At 40.0% G+C, this 27,416-nt stretch overlaps 2 protein-coding genes across 5 annotated transcripts in view; one reads left to right on the forward strand and one right to left on the reverse strand.

Moving 5' to 3' along the window:
* Positions 1-1,334: 1,334 nt before the first annotated feature.
* SERPINE3 (serpin family E member 3) lies at positions 1,335-26,808 on the forward strand. Its single transcript, XM_009191952.4, is given in 8 exon segments — positions 1,335-1,706; positions 5,557-5,790; positions 8,348-8,557; positions 9,527-9,725; positions 16,343-16,443; positions 22,627-22,713; positions 23,165-23,277; positions 23,279-26,808. Coding segments are annotated over 8 exon segments (1,278 nt in total). The 5' UTR covers positions 1,335-1,450; the 3' UTR covers positions 23,357-26,808.
* The window catches only part of INTS6 (integrator complex subunit 6), an 89,024-nt gene continuing 88,183 nt past the window's right edge, over positions 26,576-27,416 (reverse strand). For 2 of the 4 annotated variants that reach the window (XM_003913900.4, XM_017951255.2), the window contains one exon: positions 26,576-27,198. In XM_003913900.4, coding sequence (XP_003913949.1) covers positions 27,105-27,198 — 94 coding nt within the window. In that variant the 3' untranslated portion in view covers positions 26,576-27,104. The remainder of the gene's footprint in view (positions 27,199-27,416) is intronic. The other 2 variants (XM_009191951.3, XM_017951256.1) reach the window with 1 other exon arrangement.

Below are 27,416 nucleotides of genomic sequence, written 5' to 3' on the forward strand. Positions count from 1 at the left end.
GAATGCTGGAGACCCACAAGAACAGAATTGAGCAAGGAAAGGTGCAACAGTGATACAAAAGTCCGTGAGTAAGTGGCTCATTCGAGGTGAGCCATGACAGGGATTTGTTCATGGGGAGCCCAGGGGCATCAAGGTCTGATTGCTGAGAGTGTTCTTGTGGGAGGTGGGAGGTTATAAGAGCTGCAATAACCCTGGGGCTTAAGAGTTTTGCAAATGATCCTGGGCTGGGACACAAACACACACACACACACACACACACACACACACACACACACAGAGAGAGAGAGACAGAGAGAGAGAGAGAGAGACCGAGACCTGTGTACCAAGGTCATCCAAGCACTGCATTTGTACTTGGCTGCAGGGAGGAAGGGTTGGAAAAAAGAGGATGTTTTCTATCTTGGACCTTTACCTAAAATAGGCACCATCACGCTCAGTGGCCTTGCTTGCAAACTTCTACAGCAGGGTGAGCTGGAGAAGTGAGTGTGAATGTGAGCTGCAGGGTAAGCTGCTCACTGGTGAATCCAGGAAGTGACTCTGGACCTCTTCTTACATCAGTCTGGTATGATACCACAGTTAGATAACTTAGCAAAAATTGCTGCTGGCTGGATGTGTGGCATGGTCATCGAAAACATTTTTTTGCTTTGCCTTTTTCTTCTTGCATTATTTTCTAGCTAATGAGCTCTCTTCCTTGGAAGAGTACATTTCTGTGGTAGGAACTATCTTTGTGAAAATATTCTTTTTTAGAGACAAATTGGCATCACAAGAATTCTGATATTCGAGGTACAATTAGTTCACATATCAACATTTTAATGCACATTGGTATTCTCAAAATTGTATATACTACTCATAGAAGAGCAGGATTTGAGTCACAGCCCTGTTTCTTTCCCCATATAAATGAGTCACTGAGCCTCAAAGGTTCAATCATCCCTTTATAGATGAAATATAATAACAGATACTAGTCACATTGTTGGGACGATTAACTGCAAATGTACAAAGTCCTTTTTAACATAGTAGATAATTATTTATTATTATTCCTGATAGACACGGCACAGCTATAAGCTGGCTAAACACCAAGAACAATGAGTAGGATTACCTCTTACATTTCTTTTCCCAACACAATGCTTTGCTTCTGATCTGACCAGGGCTTTGCCAAAGTCACACATCCAGTAAGTGGCCGAAGCAGATCTTCAGACCCACAGTTCGGCTTCCAAAGGACCACAGTGAGTATTTCTAATGCTGAAACAAGAGGGTGCAGCTCTGCAGCCCAGGCGGGTGGGCCTCAGGGTGGGTAACCAAGACAGCTCAATGCATGTCTCCCTCAGCCGTCCCCAGCCCCTAAAAAGAGAGCTGGGGGTCCCAGTCCTCTGTGGGATACAGTCCTCTTTCATCACCAGTTTCCAGCCTACCCTGCATCTCTTCCCTCTGAATTGCAGAAACCCTCCCAGCCTCCATGCCACCTTTCCTGGTCACCCTCTTCCTCCTTCACTCTTGCTTCCTCCAAGCAAATGGCCACCTCCGTGAAGGAATGACATTGCTGAAGACCGAATTTGCACTTCGCCTCTACCAGAGCGTGGCCGCGTGTAGAAACGAGACGAACTTTGTCATCTCTCCTGCTGGTGTGTCCCTTCCCTTGGAGATCCTGCAGTTTGGAGCAGAAGGGAGCACTGGCCAGCAGCTGGCAGATGCCCTGGGGTACACTGTCCATGGTAAGAGGCCTGCCCACATGCACACTCACTCACCCTTCTGCTCACACTCACGCTCTCCAGCTCACCCTCCTGCTCTCACTCACACTCCTCCAGTTCACCCTCCTGCTCACACTCACACTCACTCTCTCCCAGCAGATGCCGAAAGAGATGATGCCGAGATTTTTCGAGATGATGCCGAGCGATTTTTCGATGACATTTATTTATTTCGATGATTTGAAGATTTTATTTTCGATGATTTTTCGAGTTTGCCGAGCGATTTCGAAAGCGAGGATTTTGCCGAGCGATTTTTTCCGAGCGAGATTTCGAAATGATTTTTCTTGATTTATTTTTCGAGAAAGATTTTGAAATGAGATTTATTTTGATTTTTCTGAGTTTATTTACATTTCATTTCTTTTTCGAGCGATTTTTCCGAAATGATTTCATTTCGAGCGATTTTTCCGAAGATTTTCGAGCGATGAGCGAGATGCCGATTTTATTTTTTCTGAGCGATGACGAGATTTTCGAAATGATTTTTCGAGCGAGATTTTACGCCGAGCATTTTTTCGAAAGAGATTGATGCATTTTCGAAATGACGAGTTTATTTATTTGTTTATTTTGAGATGAGATTTATTTTCGAGCGATTTTCCGAGCTTATGATTATGATGATGCCGAGCGACGCCGAAAGCGATGATTTATCGAGCGACGCTGAGTTTGATTATGATTTACTTTTCAGCGCATTTTTCGAGCGATTTACATTTCATTTCTTTCTAGGATGATTTCGAGCTTTATTTTGATTTATTTTCTTACCTCACACCCTCCGCTCACCCTCCTGCTCACACTCACACTCCCTCTCTCCAGCTCTCACCCTCCTGCTCACACTCACACTCACTCTCCAGCTCACCCTCCTGCTCACACTGACACTCACTCTCCAGCTCACCCTCCCGCCTCACACACTCACACACCCCTCACCTCCAGCTCACCCCACACACCACACACCTCACCTCCAGCCTCACCCTCCTGCTCACACTCACTCCAGCTCACCCTGCTGCTCACACTCACCACTCTCTCCAGCTCACCCTCCCACCACACCACACCACCCCCTCTCCAGCCTCACCTGCTACCAGGCTGCCTGGGAGATAGGAGCCCAGCCCCTATGACATGCAAGCAAGTGAATAGTGATCACTGGACAGGTCTGTGACAGAAGGCATTCAGACTTTGGAATGGTGGTGACCCTTGAATTTTAAGGTTTCCTTTTAACCTAACAGGTTTCGTGGCAATGTTTCAGTTTCATTTGACACGCCCTAGCATCGTGCTTTCCCAGGTGCCAGGCAGCGCTGGAGGCACTTACAAACATTAATTGAATTAATTGTCACAACAGCTCTGTTAAGGATAATTTTATTATCATCCCAATTTTAGAGATGGGCAAATAGGCACGGAGAGTTGAAGCAACGTGCTGAAGGTCACAGAGTCAATAAGCGGCAGAGTTGGGACTCAAGCCCAGGCTGCCTGGCTTCAGAGCCCATGCTTTTGACCAACCTGCTTTTATAAATCTGTGACTTCTAGCCAGTGCCAGATCTGCTAGCTTATTTCTATGGATTATGTATTTTAGAGCAGCTCTGCCGGCAGCAGCATGAGTCTTTCGAATGCCAGATCAGCTTCACCTCTGCCTACGTTCAGTGCCTCAGCTCAATGCTTGACCTCAGAACCAATCTACCAGCTCCAGCTAAAACAGACACTCACGCACATACTTTTTCCTTCCTAGACTAGGAGCTAGGAATTCAGCAAAGACAGAAAAAAAAAAAAAAAAAAAAAAAAAAGAGGCTATGAGCTCTGTGGCCTCACGTTCATTCCAAGTGGAATGAAGCTGTCCTAGGCAGGGTCGTCCCAGCCCACCCATTCCTCACCCTGTGGGTGGGCAGGGCAGTAAGTCCCCACCACCTATACCTGGGTGACACTGAGAACCTTTATTAATCTGTCTGGGCCTCTGCTCTCTCATCTATAAAATAGGGATAATAATAGCCCTCAATTCACAGGACTGTCAAAAGCATTCAGTGTGATCAGGAGTGTTGAGTGTTTAGCACAATGTCTATAAACACAGTTAACCTCCAGCATTTTTCACCCTGTCATTGCATATTCTGGTGGGTCTAAAAATGTTCTTCCTGTGTGCAAATATGCATGGACAAACTAGGCTAGGGCAGGGAAAAGATTTCACACAAAAATTCACTTCAAGTCAACTTACTCTGCTATTGTAATATTTCTGACTAAAAGAATGTGGTCCCCTGGCCCAGAGAGGGTAGAAAGATGGAGAGGAGAGTTCTGTGACCATTCCTCAGGTCACATCACACTATGGACCAGGGAAGTGTTTCAGTTCTTCTCTGCAGACAGTCAATATTCCTAGGAATGTGATCTTAGAAATACATGTGACCTTCCTCGATAAAGTAAAATCTGATTATAAGTATGTTTTTATCCATTTTTTTTCTTACTACACTCAAATACAAGCACTTAAGTTAGGCTGATTCATGAGATAAAGATTCTGAGTCAATCTTTTGCAATTGTGGATTCTCAGAAGCAGCTTTGGTAGTGAACATATTGTGGACAAGTAATGTCTGCCTACTAATGTCCTCTGCAGCCTCGTGGCTAGGGGCCCTGGCAAGGGTAGACTCTGGGTTCCTGTGCCTCCAGAGAACATTAGCCAGGAAACTCGGGGGTCTGCTGCTGCCTCCTGGCTTGGCTTCTGCAACATGAAGGGTGTCAGAGGGGACAGACCCCAACTGAGTGAGAGTTTCAGCCCAATGAAAACCAGCTGGAGCCAGGTAGTGGAGGAAAAGATACCTAGCATTTTGTCTCACAGGGAGGGTTTGTAGATAACTGCAGGGCTGTGCCTAAAAGGGAGTAGAAGTAGCCTAAGCAAGGGGGCTTCACTTCTGGAAACACTCAGCTTGCATGTGTCAGGAATGTGAAGCTTGGGGTATGCAACTGTGTCTGGACTCACCAGCGGGCAAGAGCCCTCGTTCCAGCCTAAGGGATGCCTGGGGGAGGACGGAAGCTGCAGCTTGTGAATAATAACATGAAAACAAAATCCACTATTGATCATGGAGAGAAGGAAGCAATCTCCTGTATAAACAGTAAATAAATAGAAGTCCAGCTGCCATCCATGAAGGTGGAAGCTATCGACTCTCTCAAATGCTTATTATTTCCTTGACATTCTTGCAGCCTCTCACTGACATTAAAAACACAAGCTGTCTGCTGGGTCTTAGGGAAAGGGGGGATGGGAGGAGTTCTTACCTTTCCTCTGTATTTCTCAAATTGAAAGCATAGTTCTACACAAGGCTGAATCCAAATGTTACTCAGGCTCATGACACGCAGTTGTGGGAATGGATTTAAAGCCCTGAACAAGACATATTGACAGTACAACATCCTGGCCACCTACCATCATTGTCACTGTGACATTGCACATAAATCTCCTGATGTTGTGTTTGAAACCCCATCACCCTGCATGGTGGACCTGCTGTTTTCCCAGCCCTAGAAAATCTACTCCAGCACACATCAACCTTCCTAAGGCAGGAAATTAAGGAAGAACAACCTCTATTCATCTACAGGATGTTGGTAGTATTTTTCTATTTGACTTCATTGCAGCCTGATTTCTTTCAGATTCTAGCATGGTTTCTTCCCAACTTTTAATTGGTGGATCCAGGCTGATTCCTGAGCACATTAGCTATGACTTTTTCAAACTGGCTTTGTGTGGTAGATGAATTTTATGAGCAAGGGTGGAGTTGCTGGGGTTCCATCTCAATACAATGTGCGCTGGAGGTTGTGCTAACTCCTTACTCACACTCACCATTGTCAACTTATCCCAACTTGTTTTTCACAGACCAAAGGGTGAAAGATTTCTTGCATGCTGTTTATGCCACAATACCCACCTCCAGCCAAGGCGCCGAGATGGAGCTGGCCTGCAGCCTTTTTGTGCAAGTGGGAACACCGCTGTCCCCCTGCTTTGTGGAGCAGGTCTCCTGGTGGGCCAACAGCAGCCTGGAACCAGCCGACCTCGGTGAGCCCAACAGCACCGCCATCCAGACTAGCGAAGGGGCTTCCAGACAGACTGCAGGTAAAAGAAAACTGTCCATTTCAATAAGGCTAAGTCAGAGGGCTGCAGAGAAAGAGTCTCACCCATCACTTGTCAGAGGCCATGGTGCTCAGGCCATCTTCAATTACAGTAGAAGTTTGTCCTCTTAGGAGATCCTACCCTTGAATGACAAGGGGACACTGAGTCCTTTCTGCCACTTTTCCTGCTCTGACCCTCCCCCACACAAATATACACATGGGCACACATATACACACACATGAGCCACAAGAACACACAAGAACAAAGAAGTGTGCTCTTCAGAGCCTCCCAACTCAGAGGACCCCACAGGCTTTGTCCCATGCAACTGTTCGCCCACTGAGCTCTGCTGTCATCTATAATAAACTACCTGTGACAGCAAAATGCAACAGGAGCCAAAAAAAGGGTTTCCTGGGAATGTAGATTAAGGAAATAATTTAAGAAAAAGTTACACACAATAAGATGTTTAGCTCAGCGTTATTGAATAAAGAGACTTACAAACAGCCTCGCTGCCCTGCAATGAGGGGTGAATCAGTGTAGCACAGCACCTGCATGTTATGCAGTTGTAATTATTACAAAAGATAATTAAAATAATGAACGCTTACCGAGTGTTTAGTTCATTTAGTTAGCACTGCTCCAAGTTGATTATCTCAGTTCACCCTCACAATAATCCTAAGGGGTAGGCGCTATTACTCTCCCCATTCTATAATTGGAGAAACTGAGGCACAGAAAGCTCAGCCTCCTGCCCAGGGTCCACAGGCCAGAATTCTAACCCAGGTAGTCTGGCTCCAGCATCCTTGATCATTTCAAAAGTTTCACAGCAATGTGGAGAACATTCAAGACCCAGTGTTGATTAAAAAGCAGAATAGGATTGGGAGGCCAAGGCAGGCAGATCACGAGGTCAGGAGTTCGAGACCAGCCTGGCCAACATGGTGAAACTCCATCTCTACTAAAAAAACAAAAAATTAGCCGGGCATGGTGTCATGTTCCTGTAATCCCAGCTACTCGGGGAGGCTGAGGCAGGAGAATCACTTGAACCCGGGAGGCAGAGGTGGCAGTGAGCCAAGACTGTGTCACTGCACTCCAGCTTGGGAACAGAGCGAGAGTTCGCCTCAAAAAAAAGAAAAAAAAAAAAGCAGAATAGGAAGTGATATGTATACTGTGACTGAATGGAAAACGGTGAGTGTATGGACAAGGATGGCAGAATTAAATGCAAAAATTAACATCATTTGTGATAAAGTTCTCTCTCTTGCTCTCATATTTTACCATGTCTTTTCAATTTACTTAAATATGCTTAATTCCCTGCTCAGATCCTTGTGCTGCCAGGGCATAAGGCCAGAGAAGCAGCTCCCAATGCAGGCTGATTGTCCTCTAAGAAAAAGGGGCAGTTGGCTCAGTTGCTCAGAGCACAGAGTCCAGAGCCAGGCTGCTTGGGTTCAAATCCAAGCTTTCCATGGAGCTGCTGGGGTTCTATTTCAATGCAATCCACATTGCATTGGCTAACTGGGTGGATGGTGGCTTCACCCCCTCATAAGTATGTGACCTTGCCCAACTTCTCTGAGCCTCAGTTCCCTCACCTGTGAAATAGGGAATAACAATAGAACTGTTAGGAGGAGTCGGTGAGGATTTGCTAAAGCACTTAGAACAGAGCCTAGCATAAAGTGTGTGCTTATTAAACAAATAAACAGCTGGGACAAAAACTATCCCCTTAGAGGTGGTCTGCCTTCTCCTCTTTCTGGCACTGCATGAAACTTTAACTGCAGCCCTCCAAAGACCATACCTTGAATATTGTTGTCTAAGCAAAGGCTCAGTGAGAGATTCAGCTCAGCAGCAGGGCAGGGTGGGGACTGGGGGCGACATTGTGCAGGATCTCCCATCACAGCACATACTCCTTCCAAGGGTCTGCCTGGGGAGGGAATGTCTAATAATTCCTAGGAAATGGCCCCAAACAGAACCAGTAGCAGCATCCCAACCTGTTCAGAAAAGAATAAAAAGCAGGGTCTTCAGCAACAGCTAGTTATAAACACATATCGATTTGCAATTAACAGATTTTAATAAATATGCCACCAACTCAACTCCAGAGATGCCTCACTGCCCCCACCTCCCCTGAGTGGTCATGCAGGTGTCAGGACTTCTGAGTTCTCACTTCCATTTCCCTCTCCACACCCTTATCCCCCAGCAGGGGGTATCATTGTCACCCTCATATCCAGCCCTACAGAGCCTCTGACTCTGGCCCTGTGAGGGTATCTTAAAGACTCTATCTAGGTCTAGGATTTTTATAAAATGACCATATCACTCAATAGTCCCCAGAAGTTGAGAGCAGCTCCTGGTGCCTTGGGTCCTTGACAGCACAAGGAGCTGAGACAGGGAATTAAATATTCTTAAGTAAATTGAAAAGATATTGTAAGATGAAGAGAAACCACCTTAAGCAAAAAGACCTTCAGTTTCACGTTTTAACTCTGCATTTAACTTTAGCATTTAACTCCTTGTCCACACATGCACTGGGTTCGGTTCAGTTTCAGTGCACATTTAACCCACGGCCCCCTTGCTTTCCTGCTTGCAGGTGAGGGCCCCAGTGAGGGCCCTGGTGGCTGGCCGTGGGAGCAAGTTGGTGCAGCATTTGCTCAGCTTGTGCTTGTGAGCACCATGTCCTTCCAAGGCACTTGGCGGAAGAGATTCTCCTCCACAGAAACACAGATCCTGCCTTTCACCTGTGCCCAGGGCCTCGTCCTTCAGGTCCCCATGATGCACCAAATGGCCGAGGTCAACTACGGTGAGCTCTGCCCCTGCTGGTTTGTCTAAAGGGAGAGGAAGCCCGGGCCGGAGGGCAGGAGAGAGGAGGCCAGGTCCCTGCTCCTAAGGGATCGGGATGTGTTTCTGCAGGGTCCAGCTGCTGGACTGGGCGCACATGGCGGAAGGAAAGACTAGGGTGCCCGGAGACTTTAGAGAGGAGTGTTGGACAGTGTGCTCTGACAGGACAGTGAAAAGACACAGATGTGGAAGAGAAACTCAGTTTCATGCTTGACATTTCCTTCTGCACTAGTAGAATTTGGACCAAACTGCCACCCTGGCAGGCACAATAGGCCCGGATTGAATTGGCTGTTCCTTTAAGGCCGGGTACAGTAGTACCCTGTACCCTTATCCATGATTTTGCTTTTTGAAGTTTCAGTTATCCGCATCAGAAAATATTAAATGGAAAATTTCACAAATAATTCTCAAGTTTTAAATTGCACACCCTTCTGAATAGTCTGGTGAAATCTCCTGATGTCCTTCTCTGTTCCACCTGAGATAGGAATCATCCCTTTGTCCAGCATCTGTCTACAGTACGCTGATTAGTCACTTAGTAGCCATCTCGGTTATCAGATCGAGAAGACGTAGTATATGCAGGGCTCATTACCATCCACAGGTTCAGGCCTCTACTGCGGTTCTTGGAGCATATCTGCCAAGGATAAGGTGGCACTACTCTATGTGGTTCTGCATGTGCCATCATCCCCCCATACCCAGCCCTACAGAGCCTTTGGCTCTGGTCCTGTGAGGGTATCTTAAAGACTCTAGGTCTAGGATTTTTATAAAACGACCATATCACCCAACAGTCTTTGGCCTGAAACTGTCTCCTGAGGGTGGGGTGGATGCTCCGTTTTATTGTTTCCAGTCCTCTGAGCCAGCCTCTCTCAGGGTCTGGCACTGGTTTGTTCTCCTGGCTCGTGGGACAGAGCTGACCTCTGATCCACTGTACCCTCAGGTCAGTTCCAAGACACCGCAGGACATCAGGTGGGGGTGCTGGAGCTGCCTTACCTGGGAAGTGCAGTGAGTCTGTTCCTGGTGGTGCCCCGTGACAAAGACATCCCCCTGAGCCACACTGAGCCACACCTCACAGCCAGCACCATCCACCTCTGGACCACCAGCCTGAGGAGAGCCAGGATGGATGTGTTCCTGCCCAGGTGAGCAGCTGAGTCCCCCTCACAGGTGCTGTGCAGCCAGCAGTCAGAAGAGCGTAGATTTGCACACAGATGGTCTGCCTCTAGGGTCTGTGCTTAGCCACTGGGATGACTTGTTTAATGTGTACCCCCAGAAGTTAGGCCAAGAGGAAGTGACCCTAGAGTTTGAGTCCATTTCAGAGCCACTGCTGGCTAGCTCACAGCACAGACTGAAATGAACTAACTTCCCAGAGTCTTCCCAGGACAAGATATTCTGCCTTCACTGGGCTGGACTGGAGCCCCCCGAGGACCCCTGATCCAGCCCTAGGCCACAACCAGTTTTTGGAGAGGAAATGCTCATGGTTCCCTTGTAGGAACGTTCCCCAAATCTTATCCCATCGTAAGAGTATACAACTGCCATTTTTCCAAAACCAAAGAGATAAGATGACTTATGTAACTGAGCAAGTACAGATAAAATTCTGATCAGATGCCAAATTAAGACATAAAAATATGACACTTTAAGTCTCTATGCAGAAGGTTCTCATTCTTTCTAAATGGAGGTGAACTCTCCTTTAAGAAGACCCAATAGGTACAAATACAAATCAAAAAGTGAAGTGGCAGCATTCTATTTTGCTTTTTCAAAACAAAATATATTAGCAAAACTTATAACTTTACAAAAAGATTCCTCCTAGGGCTTCTTTAAATGATGAGCTTCTGTGATATATTTGAAATCAGAGTACATTTATAACCATTTTTTGACCAGCATTAAGCAAGGAATGTTGTCCAGTAGCCACTAGCTGCCTTGGCCTCTCTCCACTGCCTGGGCTTCCAGTAGGCAAAGGCAAAGTCCTCGGCAGTACTCCCTCAAGGAGTTAAAAATAAATCTATGCACTAGAAGGAAAACATACAAAGAGAGACCCAGCAAGTTAAGGGCCAAGGTCTAAAGTGAGATCTGGCATAGCCCAGGGCAAAAGGTGCACTTAACTCTAAGGTAAAGTGTATCTCTCAAAACGAAATATTTGGAACCCAAACCAAAACACAAAGACTGAATATTTCAACAGATCTCTCAGGGAGGGAGCAGAAGCAACCCTAATCTTCCTATTATATTTGAGAGAAACTTGGCAAGGGAAGGAAGAGCAGCGTTCCATGTCAAAAGTAGAGAGAAAAAGGAGGCTGCTGCGGGAATTTGCCACAACCTTTTTGGGTTTAAGAGACAGATGGTGGGCCTCATCTTGGAGCAGCTTTTCCCTGGAAGAGACCCCAGGGAAATGCCCAGCTCCACTGAGAACTCTCCACTGTCCTGATTCTGCTTTTAGAAGTCTCAAACCCTCAAGCAGTGATCCTGAAAAACGCTGGCAGGCGGGGAAGGCAAGGCAAGGCAGAAATCTTAGTAACACAACTATTAGTTAGCACTTAACCTCATTCTGATAATTTTTTTTTTTAAATCTCCTTAAGACTACCAAGACTGCTGTCCAAGAAGGATAGAGGTTTTTTGGAAAATTAAGTTATTTCACAAGTAAAACTAACCAAGTTTTTCTTTGTTTGTTTGTTTTTAAGCTAGCTTTAAATCCTTTGGGGAACAAAACAGAAAAAGTAAAAACTGTCTTAGGTCTAGATTTAGGTATAAGCTTTGGATCATGAAAGACACAAAGTCAGCTTTTAGGCAGGAATTTACCTCTCATTCTCTCAAATCACTCATTCTTCTTTTAGCATGACCTGCTCTACAGTCAGCAGGCATTTTTTGTTTAACAAGAGCAAAAAATTTTGCACACTGTGGGTAGCAATGCAAAATTGTGTGACTATGAGATGTGCTTTCAGGTTACACATCACCAAGCAGTGCACTGGTAGATTCTGGATGAATTATGGTGTCTAGCTTCCAAAGTAACCTTTTGTGTATAAATAAATAAAAAAGTGCATAGGGACTGTTAATCTTCATGAGGGATGCTTAGCATACTAAAGAAATAATCAAGAAAACCAAGAATGTGTTAAGGGTTATTTATAACCACAATCATGTGATGTCCCACAAGAAAGACTAATAATGTCAAATATGTATGTAATGAATAAAACATCTGATTATTAGGTCAACATAGAAGGCTGAACAGTGTTTTGATATTAGACATAATATATATCTTCTTAAAATCCACCAGATCCCACATACTCAAAATGAGTTTTGCCCTTCCTCCCAGGAGCTGCTGATTATTGTGGTGTGTGGTTTATGCTTTTCTAGGGGTGTTTCTTTTTTAAAAAATCAAGATATAATTCACATATTATAAAATTCACCCTTTTAAAGTACACAATTCAGAGGTTTTTAGTATATTCACAAAGTTGTGCAACCATCACTACTAATTCCAGAACCTTTTCATCACCTCAAAAAGAAACCCCATATCCATTAGCAGTCACTCCCAACTCCCCTCCACACCTCCCAGCAACTTCTGATCTACTTGCTCTCAATAGATTTGCCTATTCCAGAATTTCATGTAAGTGAAATTATACTATATGTGGCCTTTTGTGTCTGGCTTCTTTGCATAATATTTTCAAGGTTCATAGTAGCATGAATCAATACTGTCTTCCTTTTTATGACTGAATAATATTCCATTGTATTGATATACTACATTTTGTTTACCTATTCATCAATTTATAGATATTTGGGTGCCTAGACACATTTTGACTTGTTTTAACTTGTTGGCAACTAGAAACAATCAAGTGCACATTTTTTTTTGTGTATATATATTTTCAATTATCTTGGATATACACCTGAGAATGCAATTACTAGGTCATGTGGTAACCCTCCATTTTACCTTTTGAAGAACTACCAGACTGTTTTCCAAGTCACTGCACCATTTTACATTCCTACCAGCAATGTGTGTGGAATCCAGTTTCTCCACATCCTTGTCAACACTTCTTAATGACCATCTTTTTATTTTAGTCATTCTAGTTGGTGTGAAGTAGTATCTCATTGTGCACTTCATTTGCATTTCCCTAATGACTAATGAGGTAGAGCATCTTTTCACGTACTTGGAGAAATGTCTTTTTTGTAGAAATGTCTATTTCAGATGATTTACCCATATTTAAATTGGTTGTCTTTTTATTATTGAGTTGTAATAGTTCTTTATTCTGGATACTAGTACCTTAACAGATTTACGATTTGTAAATATTTTCTGTCATTCTGTGGTTTTTCTTTTCACTTCTCAATGCTGTCCTTTGAAGCACAAAAGTTGTTAATTTGGATGAAGCTCAATTAATCTATGTTTCCTTTTGTTTCTTGTGCTTTTGATGCCATATTCTTTTGAATAGACACCATTGTCTAGTTAGGGTCACAAAAATTTAGGTTTATGTTATTTTCTAAGAACTTTATAGGCTTAGCTCTTATATGTAGGTCTTTAATCCATTTTGAATTAATCATTGTATATCATATGAGGTAAGGATTCCACTTCATTCTTTTTTGTGTATCTATCCCTTTGTCCCAAAATCATTTGTTAAAATGATTTTTCTTTCCTCCACTGAATTTTCTTGGCATCTTTTTCAAAATCAATTGCCCATAAATGTGTAAGTTTATTTCTGGACTTTCAATTCTATCCTATAGTCATAGATGTTTGTTTGCCAGTTCCACACAGTATTCATTACTGTAGCTTTGTAGTGACTTTAGAAATCGGGAGTGTGAGTCTTTCAACTTTCTTCTTTTTCAAGAGCGTTTTAGCTATTCTGGGCCCCTTGCATTTTCATATACATTTTAGGATCAGCTTGTCAATTTCTGCCAAAAAGGCAGGAAGGATTTAGACAGGGATTGTGTTGAATCTATAGATCAATTTGGCGAGTATTACTTTCTAACAATATTAAGTGTTCTAAGCCATGAACTCAGAATATCTTTCCTTTAAGTTTTTCTTTCTTTCAACAATGTTTTGTAGTTTTCCATATGCAAGTCTTGCACTTCTTTTATTAAATTTATTCTAAGTATTTGACTCCTTTGAATTTTTACTTATTTTCAGATTGTTCTATAGTGTATACAAACACAATTGATTTTTGTATCTTAAACTTGTATGCTGCACTTCAGTGAACTCATTTATTAGCTCTAATAGGTTTTTTGTGTGTGTGTGTGTGTGGATTCTTTAGGGTTTTCTATGTATAGGACCAAGTCATCTGTGAACAGAGATAGATTTACTTCTTTCTTTCTAACCTGGATGCCTTCTATTTCTTTTTCTCATGTAATTGTCCTACTCACCCTCCAGTAGCATGTGAAATAGAAGGGGTCAGAGTGGACATTCTTGTCTTGTTCCTGATCTTAGGGGGAAACCTTTCAGTCTTTTACTGTAAAGTGTGATACTAGCTGTGGGGATTTTGTAGATGCCCTTCATCAATTTAAGGAAGTTACCTTCTATCCAAAGTTTGTTGTATGTTTGATGTTTGTTTGTTTGTTTGTTTGTTTTTAATCATGAAAGGGTGTTGGACTTTGTCAAATGCTTTTTCTGCATCTATTGAGATGGTGGTGTGGCCTTTGTCCTTTATTCTATCAATATGGTATAGTATATTAATTGGTTTTCATATGTTGAAGCCACCTTGCATTCCTGGGATAAATCCCACTTTGTCATGGTGAGATTTATATGGTGTTGGATTCAATTTGCTAATATTTTGTTGAAGATTTTGCATCTATATTCATAAGGTATATTGGTCTGTAATTTGTCTTTCTTGTAATATCCTTGTCTGGTATTGGTAAAGGGTATTTTTTTAATCAAGTTATTTTTGTAGCATTGCTTCTGGATCTGCCTTCATAGCCATACAAGACAATCACTCTAAGCTTTTATAGTCATACCTCACTTTTACTGCTGTTTTTAGTTTACAAAAAATGTATCACCCACCAAAAATCACATTTAGTTTCAAATAGCCCTTAATTAACTCTTTCTCAATATAATTGAAAAATAATTTAAAAATCACAATGGTAACAGTAAGTGCATGGGCTGTGCTGGGGATTGTTCCAAGCACTTTACAAGGATTCATTCATTTAATCTTTACAACCCTACAAACACGCATTACAATTATGGTCATTTCACAAATGAGGACTGAGACAAACAGAAGTAAAGTAACTTCCCGCGGAGGTTACTAGTTATGCAGGTAGTTACTTGATCCAGGATTCAAACTCAGACATTGGATTCCCAAGTTCATGCTCATAACCACTGTTTCAGCAACTGGAGGTTTAAAAAAGGATGTGTTTTCAGTATTTAAGAAAATTTCATAAGAGATGGTCCAAAAATTTTTTTGAGAAATGTCAGCATATTTGGAGAAAGTATATTTCTTTTTTGGAAACTATTCTGAAGATTCAAAATATACCTTTATGAGAAAGTATGATATTTTTGGTTAAAGTATGAGTCACACTGTCTTGTATAGCAATGAAGACCTTTGATATTAAATGGTCTTATTCAATATTTTTACTCTCCTACAAGTTCTGTATTATCTATAGAAAAAGACCATCTAATTTTCACTTTGATCTTTTATATTTTCAAAGAAAAATAATATCAGCAGCTCTTTTAAAGGATTTTTCAACAGTAAACCTTTAAATGCCTTGTTCCTGGGGAAATATAAAATTGGTGTGCTGATTCTTTATGCTCAAAGGGTTTACTAGGAAAACCAAGGCTTTAAGTTCCATTCTTTTCCTACTGTGCTCCAAAGGCATAAACTGCACACAGCAAATATGAAAATATATTTTATCCAGTATAAACACTCTATTAAATAAAATACTCTATTAATTGTCAATAAGGCAATTAGTCAACAGCCTCTTTTCTGCACCTACTATAAGTGAGATGCCACACGAGATGGGAGGTAGCAAAATGTAGGTGATTAGAGCATGGACTCTGCACACACACAGGCTTGATTTGAATCGAGGTCCATCACATACTCATTATGTCATCTTGGGCAAGTTTCTTAAACTCTTTAAGTCTTGATTTTCCCATCTGTAAAATGAGGATAATAATAACATAGTTATATGAAGATGAAATGAGATAATCCACATAAAGCTCTTATAGTATCTAGCATAATGTAAGCACTCATTATATTAATTCTTATTAAGAAATAATAATGAATTGGAGCCTGGCACAGTGGGGCACACCTGTAGTCCCAGCTACTCGGGAAGCTAAGGCAGGTGGATCACTTGAGGCCAGAAGTTCGAGTCTAGCCTGGCAGCATAGGGAGACCCCCATCTCAAAAAAAAAAAAGTGTTTAAAAAATGAATTGGGATAGCCACTCTTCTCAGGTAGTTTACAATATCATAAATGACGCTAATAGGCAGCAGAATGTTCTATATATCATAAGAGCAAAACAAGGTGTTAATGGGGCTTTAAGAACCAAAGGTCACAAAATAGCTGAAGAAAAGGAGGAGGAGGTAACAACTGAAAAATGGGTAATAACTAAAAGATAATCAAAGTCAATGGGAAGACTTAGAATGAACAGCAGGAACAAGAGTACAGAGGTGGGGAAGAGCTCTGTGTGGTCAGATTAGGGCTTATGGGAAGGCACCATGGAAGATGAAGCTGGAAATAAATCTGGTGGAGCCAGCCTGACTTCCAAGTTAGGGACTTCGGACTTCATGTGGTGTGCACGAAAGCATATTGAGTGAGAATTTTGAAAGTTGATGGTTTGTTTTTGCTTTTCAGGTTTAGGATCCAAAATCAATTCAACTTAAAAAGCATTTTAAATTCTTGGGGAGTCACTGATCTTTTCGATCCACTCAAAGCTAACTTAAAAGGAATTTCAGGTAAAAATGGTTCTTCTTCCAAACTTTCTAGCCTTGTGTTTGGGGCAGTTTTATCATACTTTGATTAAGGGATTCTCGTTTCCACAGAGCCTTCAGTGGTAAACAATCAGAGTCAACATTATGTAAAAGATTAAGAAAGGTGCTCTGTTTGATATAAAAATGTGTTGCTTCTACTAACAGTCAAATTTGGGTTAGATCTTGTGAGGAAGGGATGTTTCTTCAGGCCTTAATCACGGTTTTCAGATACCACCTTCACGATGGGGTCAATGTCCACAATACACAATAAAGAGACCCTCCCTCTAACCGTCATGACTAGGAGTGGACCCAAGGCATTGCTGCAGCAATAGATTCTTCATTATGACCTCCTGCTGTTCCATCAGCTTCACAGGCACCCTTTGTTTCTACACCCTTTTCCTCTCTCCTTCCCTATACCTTCTCTGTCCTCTTCTAATAAGCTAGTCTTGAAACCTTCCTCATCTGTCCAATTTCCTTTCTTCAAATTACCCAGGCTCTTACAACCTTGCCTTAAAATGTTCTCCTTTCCACCAACCATGTTGAATTTCTTTGCACATAGTTGAATTGCTACTACCAATCAATACATGCTGTTTGCTTATGATAGGGAATTTATATCAAATATAAACAGGGAGTGAATGCCAGAACCTATGTTCTACGATCCTCTCAAGACACCATTAACTAAACTATTGCCAACTCAGAGGCTCAGGTTTGTTTCTACTCTGGATATTAAATTATCTGTGCAAAGATGATACTGTAGCTGGTATTTCCATTGGCCTTGACATTTCCCTTACCTGAAGAGCTTGAAAATCACTATTTTGAATTCTAGAACATCATAATGTGGACTTTTCTAAATTTTGGCTCAGAATCTTCCTTCTTAAGCAATCACAGGAAAATTGAGATTTTGACCCACAAAAGAAGTCTTGGTTTGGGCTTTAGATGTGACCAGATTGACAGAGTTACTTATCAAATAAAACACAGGAGTGAGAATCTATTCTAGAGAGTTTAAAATCTACCAGCTCTGTACTCATTGCCTGAACACGCGAAGAGATAAGCAAAGCAATAGTCAAGTTTGGGCATAGTGTCCACAACGATGCTGGGCACACAGTGGGATACCAAGTAAATATTGTTGACTTGGTCAAATGACTCAAACAGAAACTTTCCTTACTGACACAGGCATAATCTGACATTTCAGGGAAAGGAGGAATACTGAAGAGAAAAGATCAGAGGGCAAGGAAAGAGCAAGGGATGAAGAACTTAAGAGAATTCTATGTTTGATAATGTGCAAAATCTAACCAGTGTCTTCTTGCAACTCCAGAGCTCAGTCATGGCATCCCTGTTGTTGGTGGTGATTTTGAAAATCAGAGCTCCAAACTTTAAGACCATTCTTGACCTTTCCTTCTACATCACTATATTCAGTGAATCACTAGGGCTTACTGACTGTCCCTTCATAACTCCTAAAGCTCTCCCTTTTATGTCCTAAAAGTACATTCTAATGTGCCATCACCCCTGTGTTCTCAAACAGGACTGATCTTAACACACATCATGTAGCTCCCCTATTGGTGAAGACTTCCAAGGTCCACAAACTCCTCTGGCAAGATCTAATAAGTAACTTGGTTTTAAAAGTACCTTTTGATACCAAACCTCTTTTTTTTTTTTTTTTTTTTTAAATGCAATTCAAATCTACTTATATTTGCTCAAACCAGCAGAAAGGTAGGCAGGCAGATCTGGCTTATTTAATAATTATCAAGCAATTATCATGTGCCAAGTGATGGCACATTTCCTACTGACAAAACGTGCCAGCCTGGTAATTTTCTCTCGTGAAGTTTTGTTCCTCTAAAGCAGGGGTCAGCAAACAATGGCCTACCACCTACTTTTCTAAAGTTTAATTAAAACATAGCCACTCTCATTCATTCATAAATCATCTATGACTGCTTTCCTGCTACAACAGCAAAATTGAGTAGTTGAGATCTCAGACACCATATGGCCTGCAGTGGCTAAAATATTTAATATCTGGACTTTTATAGAAAAAGATTGCCAACCAAAGTATTGCTTCTTAATGTCCTTCTTTAAACATAATCAAGAGACTAACCACTTCTCTGCCCAAATTGGCTTTCATCTTAATATTCTAGAGACAGGGCCACCAAATCTCTCCAAGAAATAGTTTCCTCATTCTTAAAATGGGGGTAGCTACCACTCACCACACACCTTAATTGTAGAAACAAAATCATTTACATAAAGTATGGCATCAGCAGAGACCTTGCCGGAGAGTAAGTGATCAGAAAATGCTGGCCTCTCTTCTTCCAGTTTACAAGGGATTACCAAGCAGTTTTGTGCTATTGAAGGAACTGCAACAACCACAGCAGACATTTGGCCTTTCGGTCCCAGAATCGTTTTACTCAAGTTCTCTTTCCCCATTTACAAGTCACTCATCTCTTCCTTCTTGGCATCAAATATTTTTTTTGCTGCCTGAAGGACTCATTAAATATTATTTCAAGGCCCAACTGAAACCAGAGTGTAATTTCCCCCCAGTCTCCTTGATACTAGATGTTATGCAGCTTTTAAGAGTAATTCCCGTTTCACTCACACTGAAGATGCCAGCTAAAGATACTCTTCTTAAGCAATCCCACTGGCTTTAGGATCAGCAGACTTTGATATAGACCCATGCCTCCTAGTCCACAAAATACTCCTTGTGCACAAACTTGAAACTCTGAAGAAACTGTCTTCTTCTTGGCTTTTGTAAGTAGGTAGTTTTCAATCTCTGCTCGGTAAGAAGTACAAGTTCTCTGTTACTATGACTTAAATGAACAAACTACCAGAGTTGTTTGGTTGAGTATGGAAGTTACATAAGTTAACTCATGCCACACCAGATGTCTGGTCAGAATTGCAATAGAAAGAGGTGCGGAGTGGGCTAGAGGAGACAAATGGAGAAAGCAACTAACCATAGCCTAATTTCAAAGGCCATTTCAGATTCTTCTTAGCACTCTCTCTCTCTATCCTGGGCCGGGTACTATGTCTGTCTCTCTCTCTCTCCTCCTCTCCCCAACACTTAGTGTTAGCAACTAAGTGACAAGATGAAAAAGATAAACTAGAAACAAGTTCTGGCAATAACGTTTTAAAAGCCACTAACTCTGCCTACAGAAAATAATAATTGTAAAGACAAAACAGCAAATGATATGTTTATCCTGATTTATGAGAAGCTGAGGATTAAATGTAGGGACACAATGTTTATACAACATCATATTACGAAGTATGACCTTCATAACATGATGGTCATACTTTTTAAGTATGACCAGCCACACCTTTTAAACTTTTGAGTATGACCAGCCACACACAAAGAATAATGGTCTCCACCAACAAAGCACTGAAACAATCATTTGGCTGAGACTTGCAGATGACCCATCCTATGCCATGCCTTTACTGTTCTACAAATACCAATCGGCATTTCCTTACAAGTTTAACAAGGTTAAAGAATATTAAGGCCATTTGTATAGTGGTAAGGGGTGTCTATTATTAATTCATCCAGCATTTACTAAACACATTTATGTACCAAGTATTCTTAATGTAAGTTGGGCAAAGAAATATTTAAAATGATTAAGACATCATTTACACTTTCTAGGAGCTAATAGTCTAAAAAGGAAGATAAACACCCTAGAAGATGTTACAGAAGAAGAGTGGAGAGTATGCCAGCAAGGAGGGTAGGAAGAGTATCACCCCTTTGCTTTGTATACAGAATGTATTGTAGGAGCAAGGGGGTTTATGGTGGGCTACAGTTTCCCAAAGTATGTTCCCAAAATGCTAATCCTGTAAATCTGGGACAGAGAATGGTGTGGGTGGTTCCATGGTTTAACACCACGTATTATAATTGTCCCGTAGAGATCCACTATAAAAGTTAGCAGATTAGCAGCTCTAAGAAGTCCCCTACTAAAAACATGAGTGCAAAACTGTTTAGTATCTCCCACATATAATTAATTGTGGAACCCTTTTATAGAATGCCACCTGTAAACAATCTTGAGAACTTTTGGGAAAACAGGGTGTATGCCCCTCAATGGCATTAAGCTGCTGTCAACACTTCAGGGGAGTAGAAAAAGACCAGGAGAATCCCTTTGTGCTTGACTTCTTCTAGGTTCATTAGTTGTGAAATATTTCAAAAGGTACTCAATAAAAAATAATAGGAATCTGTAATATAAGATCAAGCAGGAGGAAAAATGCAAAACCACAGATGACTCCCAAATTCTCATTTTTATCACATATGTTGGTCTTTTTGAAATGTCAACTCTTACCAGAGATAATATTTAAAAGATGCTGATGCTGGGGCATGGCATGCATAGGCTATGGACCTTGGTTTATGGCTGTGCAAACATATGTCAATTATTGGACCACTCTTATAGTCTGATGGAGAGAAACCATTTAAATGAAACTCTTCAGTTGCAGTTTCAAAATACTGAAATAGCCTGGACCATCTAACCAGACTCATCCACATCAACTGGCCCCATTTCTCACACTACAAGGTGCCCAGACTAACACAGAGACATGTTAGCTGATAAGGGGTTTTGTAGTGAATCTCTGCTTATTTCACCAACATTCATTTAAAATGTTCAGTCACCATCCCACATGGTAATGAAGTCATGGAAATTAGTAAAACCCTCTCATGACTCTCATAAAATAACCATTCTTTAACCCTAAAGCTCTCTTTGTAACTTTGGCACTGCATTTCAGTTTGCTTAATTAGCTAGTAAGAGGGGATAATTATTAACGATAGTGAAATTTGTTTCTTAAAGACCCTACAGAAAAATACCAACTGCTAAAATAAATCAAATTCTTCACTGGTTTTAGGACAAGTGACACTAGTGAATGTTTCTATTGATTTTTACTTCCTCTGGCCCTTCCTATCCCCTTCACTGATGCTGGAAAATACCTGTTCCTTACAGTGAATATAGCCAACTCACAACATTCTGTGCACACCTTACTTACAAGATGGATGGAATGCCGCATATTCTTTACTTTGGTCTGGTTTTATTCTCTCATGGCATTCATGGGCTATCTCCCGTATGTGTGTGACAAACACAAACCAATTTAAGCGTTAAGTCTAAGATGAAACAAAGCTCCCTCACGTATGTGTTCATCAAACTGATTATTTTAACATTCATGCCACAGATACCTCCCAGTGGCATGTTGGAGTTGACTAGCATACACTTTCTGAAAGGTGGGAATGTTTGAGTGGAGTGGAGGGGTGGGATGGGAGTGGGCTTTCAATCAGAATATTCTCAACTCTGCTTTTCAGGTGTGTGATCTCAGATGAGTTAACAGCTCACTCTAAAATGAAAGGATTGGACTGAATGATTTCTTAAGTTTCTTTTGGTTCTAAATCTTTCATTTTTTACTGTGTCATCAAGTATCCTTTCGTCTTTGGAGCTGTTTAAAAATGGTTAATGATTAGCTTACAAAAATCAGCCAATTCCTCTAAATTATCACTTAGTCCTATTTGCTAAACTTATAATCTGTGAAACTTAGCACATAGAACATTTATACTAACCGCTCTGCTTTGTAGATTCTAGCCCATGAGGCATATTAATTGCATAACTGATACACCTAAGTATACAGAATGCAGTCATGCAACACTAGACACATTCATATTACTCTGAATTGTGCCTCAATAAAGCCTGTGATAAAATCCTGTGACTTTGTCATTTTAAAGTGGCTCTTAAAATGCAGTCCAAAAAGACATTCAAGGGAAATGATCTCTGAAGCTTGGTGAAAATGATTCCTGGGCTACAGAATCTGCATTTTAACACATAGCCGGGTGATTCTTATGATCACTGAAGTTCTGGAAATACTGGCTGAAGGAGGGATTGTAGTATTAACTAGAAATCATTTCTGAAAATGAACCACCAAAAAAAAATGGGGCAGTGCTCTGAATATTATTTTGGGAGAGATTACATATATTTAACAAATTAAAAGTTTTGAAAGTTTGGTAACATATTGAATCTTAAGAATTTTCCAAACAGCTACCTGAGCCTCCAGTAAAAACAAAAACAAGAATTTTCCACTCTTTCCCTAGCTACACAGTAAGCAGCATTGGATACTATAAATTTTGTAAGTACATTTTTAAGGAATGTGTTAGAAAAATGTTAATGAGCAATTCACATTTCTATCATTTTCTGCGGTTAGGCCAAGATGGCTTTTATGTTTCTGAAGCAATCCACAAGGCCAAGATTGAAGTTTTAGAGGAAGGCACCAAGGCATCTGGAGCCACAGGTATGTTCAAACAGAGAATACCCAGTCACACTGCTCACCCATATCTACCTTTCTTAAATTTACCTAGTTGAATCTTCACACTTCTGAATCTTTCCATAACCCCCAAGTTCAGGTGTGGTATAGCATTTTTTAAAAAGGAACACTAAAGAAAATAAAAAGTTTTTGAAAAATGATGGGGAAGAGGAGATACCCATCCTATAAAAATCATTCTGAAAGTTACCTTCAATAAGGAATTTATTCCATGGAATGTGTTCAAAACAGGAGACAGGATTGGCTAGATGGCATCTTTTAATTTTCCCATTTGCACCCCCATCACAACAGTAAACAATGAAATGCCATTAGGATGCTTTGATTTCTTTTAAAAAATGGTATAAAACTTACTTCATAACCAATAGTTATTTTCTTAAAAATGCACAGAAAATGCAGTGGGATTCTTCTTTCTTTCCTGCAGCTCTGCTGTTATTGAAAAGGTCTCGGATTCCTACTTTTAAAGCAGATCGGCCATTCATCTATTTCCTGAGAGAACCTAACACAGGTATTACAGTGTTTTTTGACAGGATTCAGATAAATTATTTATCAGTGTCTCTCTAGCAACAAGGGCTCATTTGTCCACTATCCCCTCAAAAATAAGCATTCTTTCTAGCTGTTTTTATGGTGCTTCAGAAGCTTCCCAGTTGCTGTCTTGTATCCTAAGAAAGGGAACTATTTCATAAGTACAAAGAAACTTATCCTCCATGTTTTTTACCTTCTCATTCTCTCAGCTCATATATAGTTAATGTAGATTTTTAAAAAATGCTATAGATTTCTACTTCTGAAGATACCTGGAAAAATTATGAAAGCAAAATAAATTATAAATCTTTCCCTTTTTTCCCCTTTGTCCCCTAGCTTTCTTATCATTTTAGAGTTTTTTCTTCAGGTCACTAGAGTATACCAGAGTAGTCCTCTTGTGATCCTAGTATTCTAATGAATGCACCTGGATTTCTATACTATTCTGTTGATCTTTCTCAAAAATCAAATGTTTGCCCTAGTACTTTTAAGTCCTACTACATAACCTTATGGTAATCCAAAGATGGTGTGGTACCGGCAAAGCCTCAGTACATCAGAAGGACACACAAATATCCTTAGGCTTCGACAACATTGAACAGTCTTTAGATTATTTCTCTTAATGTTCTTCCTCCCCCACTCACAATTACTTAGCCTAGGAAGGAAAAGAGATTCTCAGTTAAGAGTTGTTGGCAAGTCTAAACAGTGTATTAAAAAGAAATAGGATAGAACAAGACTAATAAAATCAAGCAAAGGTGGATCTACTTTAACTAAACATCAGGCATTATTTTTATTTATGGAGAAAAAATGTCAGAAGTTAGGATAATGAAAATTATGCATAGTTTTACATAAATTGTTAAGGAAATACTGTCAACATCATTTTATCTGAGAATCATTTGCATCCTGCTGTACCTCGTGCTAGAAATCAAAGAAACATTTTTGTGACGAGAAAGATATAAACCATTCACTAGAAAATAATCTATTTGGGATTATTTGGGGAGAAAAAGTCCATCAACAGAATATGTCTTCCTAGTATTTCACCATGATCATCCCAACCCCATAATGATTAGATGAAAATATCACTTATCACCCAGAACAGGCAGCAGAGAGCCTTCTCTCAGAAAGAACACGTCAAAAAAATGAAAGATCAAAAAAAGGACAAGTTCTACTCCCTAAAGAAACAAAGAGACAGGACTACATTTGAACAGAAAGGTCATTGCCAAAAGCCAATAGCCAATAAAGGTTGATAGGTAAAAGAGAGATTCTGATTTTGGAATTTAAGTGCATAAAAATGATGTAAAATCCTTAAACAAGGAAAAGACACACCACTATTTCAATGGTAGGCGTTTTCAGAACTGCCTCAGTAATCAGAATGAAAATATAAGGATAATCCAAAACCAGTTCCACAATCCACCGGAATTCTAATAGCCCTTGTGACTTTATTTACCTCTATCTGGGAGGCATTAGCTCACATCACACAACACAGTGGCTGCTTTTCTGGTGATGGTTATGGAAGAGTTTAGAAATGAGTCTCAGCCTTCATTATTCCAAACTGACAAATCTTACTAAGACCAACTAATGAATCAATCAGCAAATGGGAAACATGGGAGACATTTAAAAAAAAAAGATTTGAAAACCTCAAGATTAAACTTTCCAAGAATATCATTTGTCGAGCCATAAGTCATTCAGTGACATAAAGGGCCTAAAAGACATGATGTTCCCCCTAGATGTAATCCCCTTCCGACAGTAATTCTACAATAAGTATTTTCACTAATTTAATATACCCATAGTTTTTTGTTTTTAAATGAAAAAAGTCTGAGGGAGATGGGATATTAACCTTTGGTTCTAATAGGTTTCAAACTCTCCTGACCAGGTTTTAGGATGAGGTGAGAACAGTGGCAGAGAGATAAAGGACAAAAAGAAGAGATGAACAAAACTGCTACTTTTCACCTCCCTCCAGGGTTCATTCAGAAAAATGTATTAAAGGTCATGAGCAATCTGTGAAAAAGAAAATAAAACTTTCTTATAAGGAAAGCTGCTAAATACTGGGATAGGCTGAATCTCTTTCCTAGATACTCTTGTTAAGTATGAATTTTTATCTGAATGACTTCTAATCCCTCCTACTAATCCCAGAATCTAAATACATATAATTTAGGAACAGACAATATATTCTGGATTTTGTGTAACTCTCATTGAATTTAGCAATGTGACTACAGGCAATTACCTTAACAATTCCACCTAGTAAATGTTATCTTGCATTACTTAAAAGTATTTTTATAGACGTAAACAAAGCTTAAAGAACTGCATATGAAAATACTATATAATATTAAATTCTTTTTCTTGACAGGGTTTGTCTTCAGTATCGGGAGAGTTTCAAATCCCCTAGACTAAATGCATGTTCTCCACTTTCATCGATGCTTTTCTTCATAAAGTTATAATTTTGCTATACCCTTGAAATTTAAAAAATGTTCTGATAAAGTGTAAAAAGCTAAGGGTATGTGGTTTTCAATATCATAAACCTAAAAATACTTCAGTTTTTAAATTTTATAAGTTTATTTTGCCTACTCTTAATCCAAATCTATTTTGACCTTCTTTTCTACCGGTTACCCCCAAACCACTAAAAGGCACAGCAGTGATCTATGAATGGTGAGTCAGGCCATAAGATCGCTTCCTCAGTAAGGATATTCTAGGCCATGTTGAATTGAGGGTGGAGAATGAATACTGTGGTTTTCCTTATCCTGTGAAACTCAGGGGGGGATGCAAAATGAGGAAAGTCATCTTAAAGGTGTTTCCTTTCCATTTAGCTTATAAATAAAACAGAGTTTAAGTGTGAGAACAGCAGAGCAGAACAAAGAGGCCTCCAATTTGTTGTGGGCTTTTGCAAGCATGGCATAAAGCTGCTAAAGGCTAGATATTTCAGAGTATGTAGTACACTCCAAACCTACCACTCCCTAACAGCTTCAACTTTGTGCCACCCACAATCCTAGTGAGAAACGAAAAGGTGTTGAAGGAAACCAATAATATCCAAAGTTGTCTGCTTTTTAAATAGCTTTTAAAGTATCTATCTGCCCCAGACAAAGTCATTCCCATAATCTAGGCAGAAATGGGAGTATGTTGGCATGGCCAACAAAAACTACAAACATATAGTAAAAAGGCAATGCAGATTATGTAACATGTAATTACAGTTAGGCTTAACAAACATGAACTTCAAGTGGTGTATTTTTCCAATGCTAAAAAGCAAGGCCTTTAAAATTCCATTATCTTAGGACGTTTTTAAATGATTACTTTAAATGTGATTATTTCCTAAACCACACAAGAGTAAAATAGAGCATTTATTGATGGAATAACAAAAGTGCTTTTCTTAAATATTCTTCAAAATACATTTGTACAACTTACAATAATATATCCAAAATAACTGTATATACAAAACATTACCTAGTTTTAATGTATGTGCTTTTTTCCCCAAAAATTACAAAGTAACTTCTTTTTAATTTTTTTTGGCAAAGTTCAACCTTAACAGAGGTGACAATTTTAAAGGTTGGTTTAAGAAAATAGAACCTGAGGGAAATTGACACGCAAGAGTCAATGACAAGCAAGAGATTTGGAGGAATATTTTTAGTTTGTTAAATAAAAATGTTTTTTAGAGTGATACTTTTCACATTACAAAAATAAACCAAAATGAAGAAAAGGTCACTGTAAAATGATGGAAAAAGGATCTGTAGATTTGCTTTTAGTATTTCAAATAGCCAACAATGCATGTCAGAAAATGAATGCAAGATCACAACAGTCTTGTATTTACTTTGTATTTGAAGAAGATAGTGAAATAAGTGGCCACATTCTATTTTCTTTTAATTGCTATTAATATGGTTGATCTGATTGGCTCTTCGATGAATTTCATCCAAGAAGTTCTCCAGTTGTTCTATTAGCATTCGCTTTTTAAACCTGTATGAAAAAATAAATAGTACTCTCAATTACTTTTTAATGAATAGTATATATCAGTATAATTTTTTTAAAAAAGGAGAGAAAATTGCTTTGGGAAGATTTTTCAAAGTGAAATGAAAATAGAAAAATCAATACTATGACAATAGAAAATATGTTGAAAGATTAGAAAATTATTATACCAGTACGGTATTTTAGTTTGTCCCTAAAACACTCTATAC

Source organism: Papio anubis, chromosome 15 (assembly GCF_008728515.1).
Source record: "Papio anubis isolate 15944 chromosome 15, Panubis1.0, whole genome shotgun sequence".
Taxonomy (NCBI): Eukaryota; Metazoa; Chordata; class Mammalia; order Primates; family Cercopithecidae; genus Papio; species Papio anubis.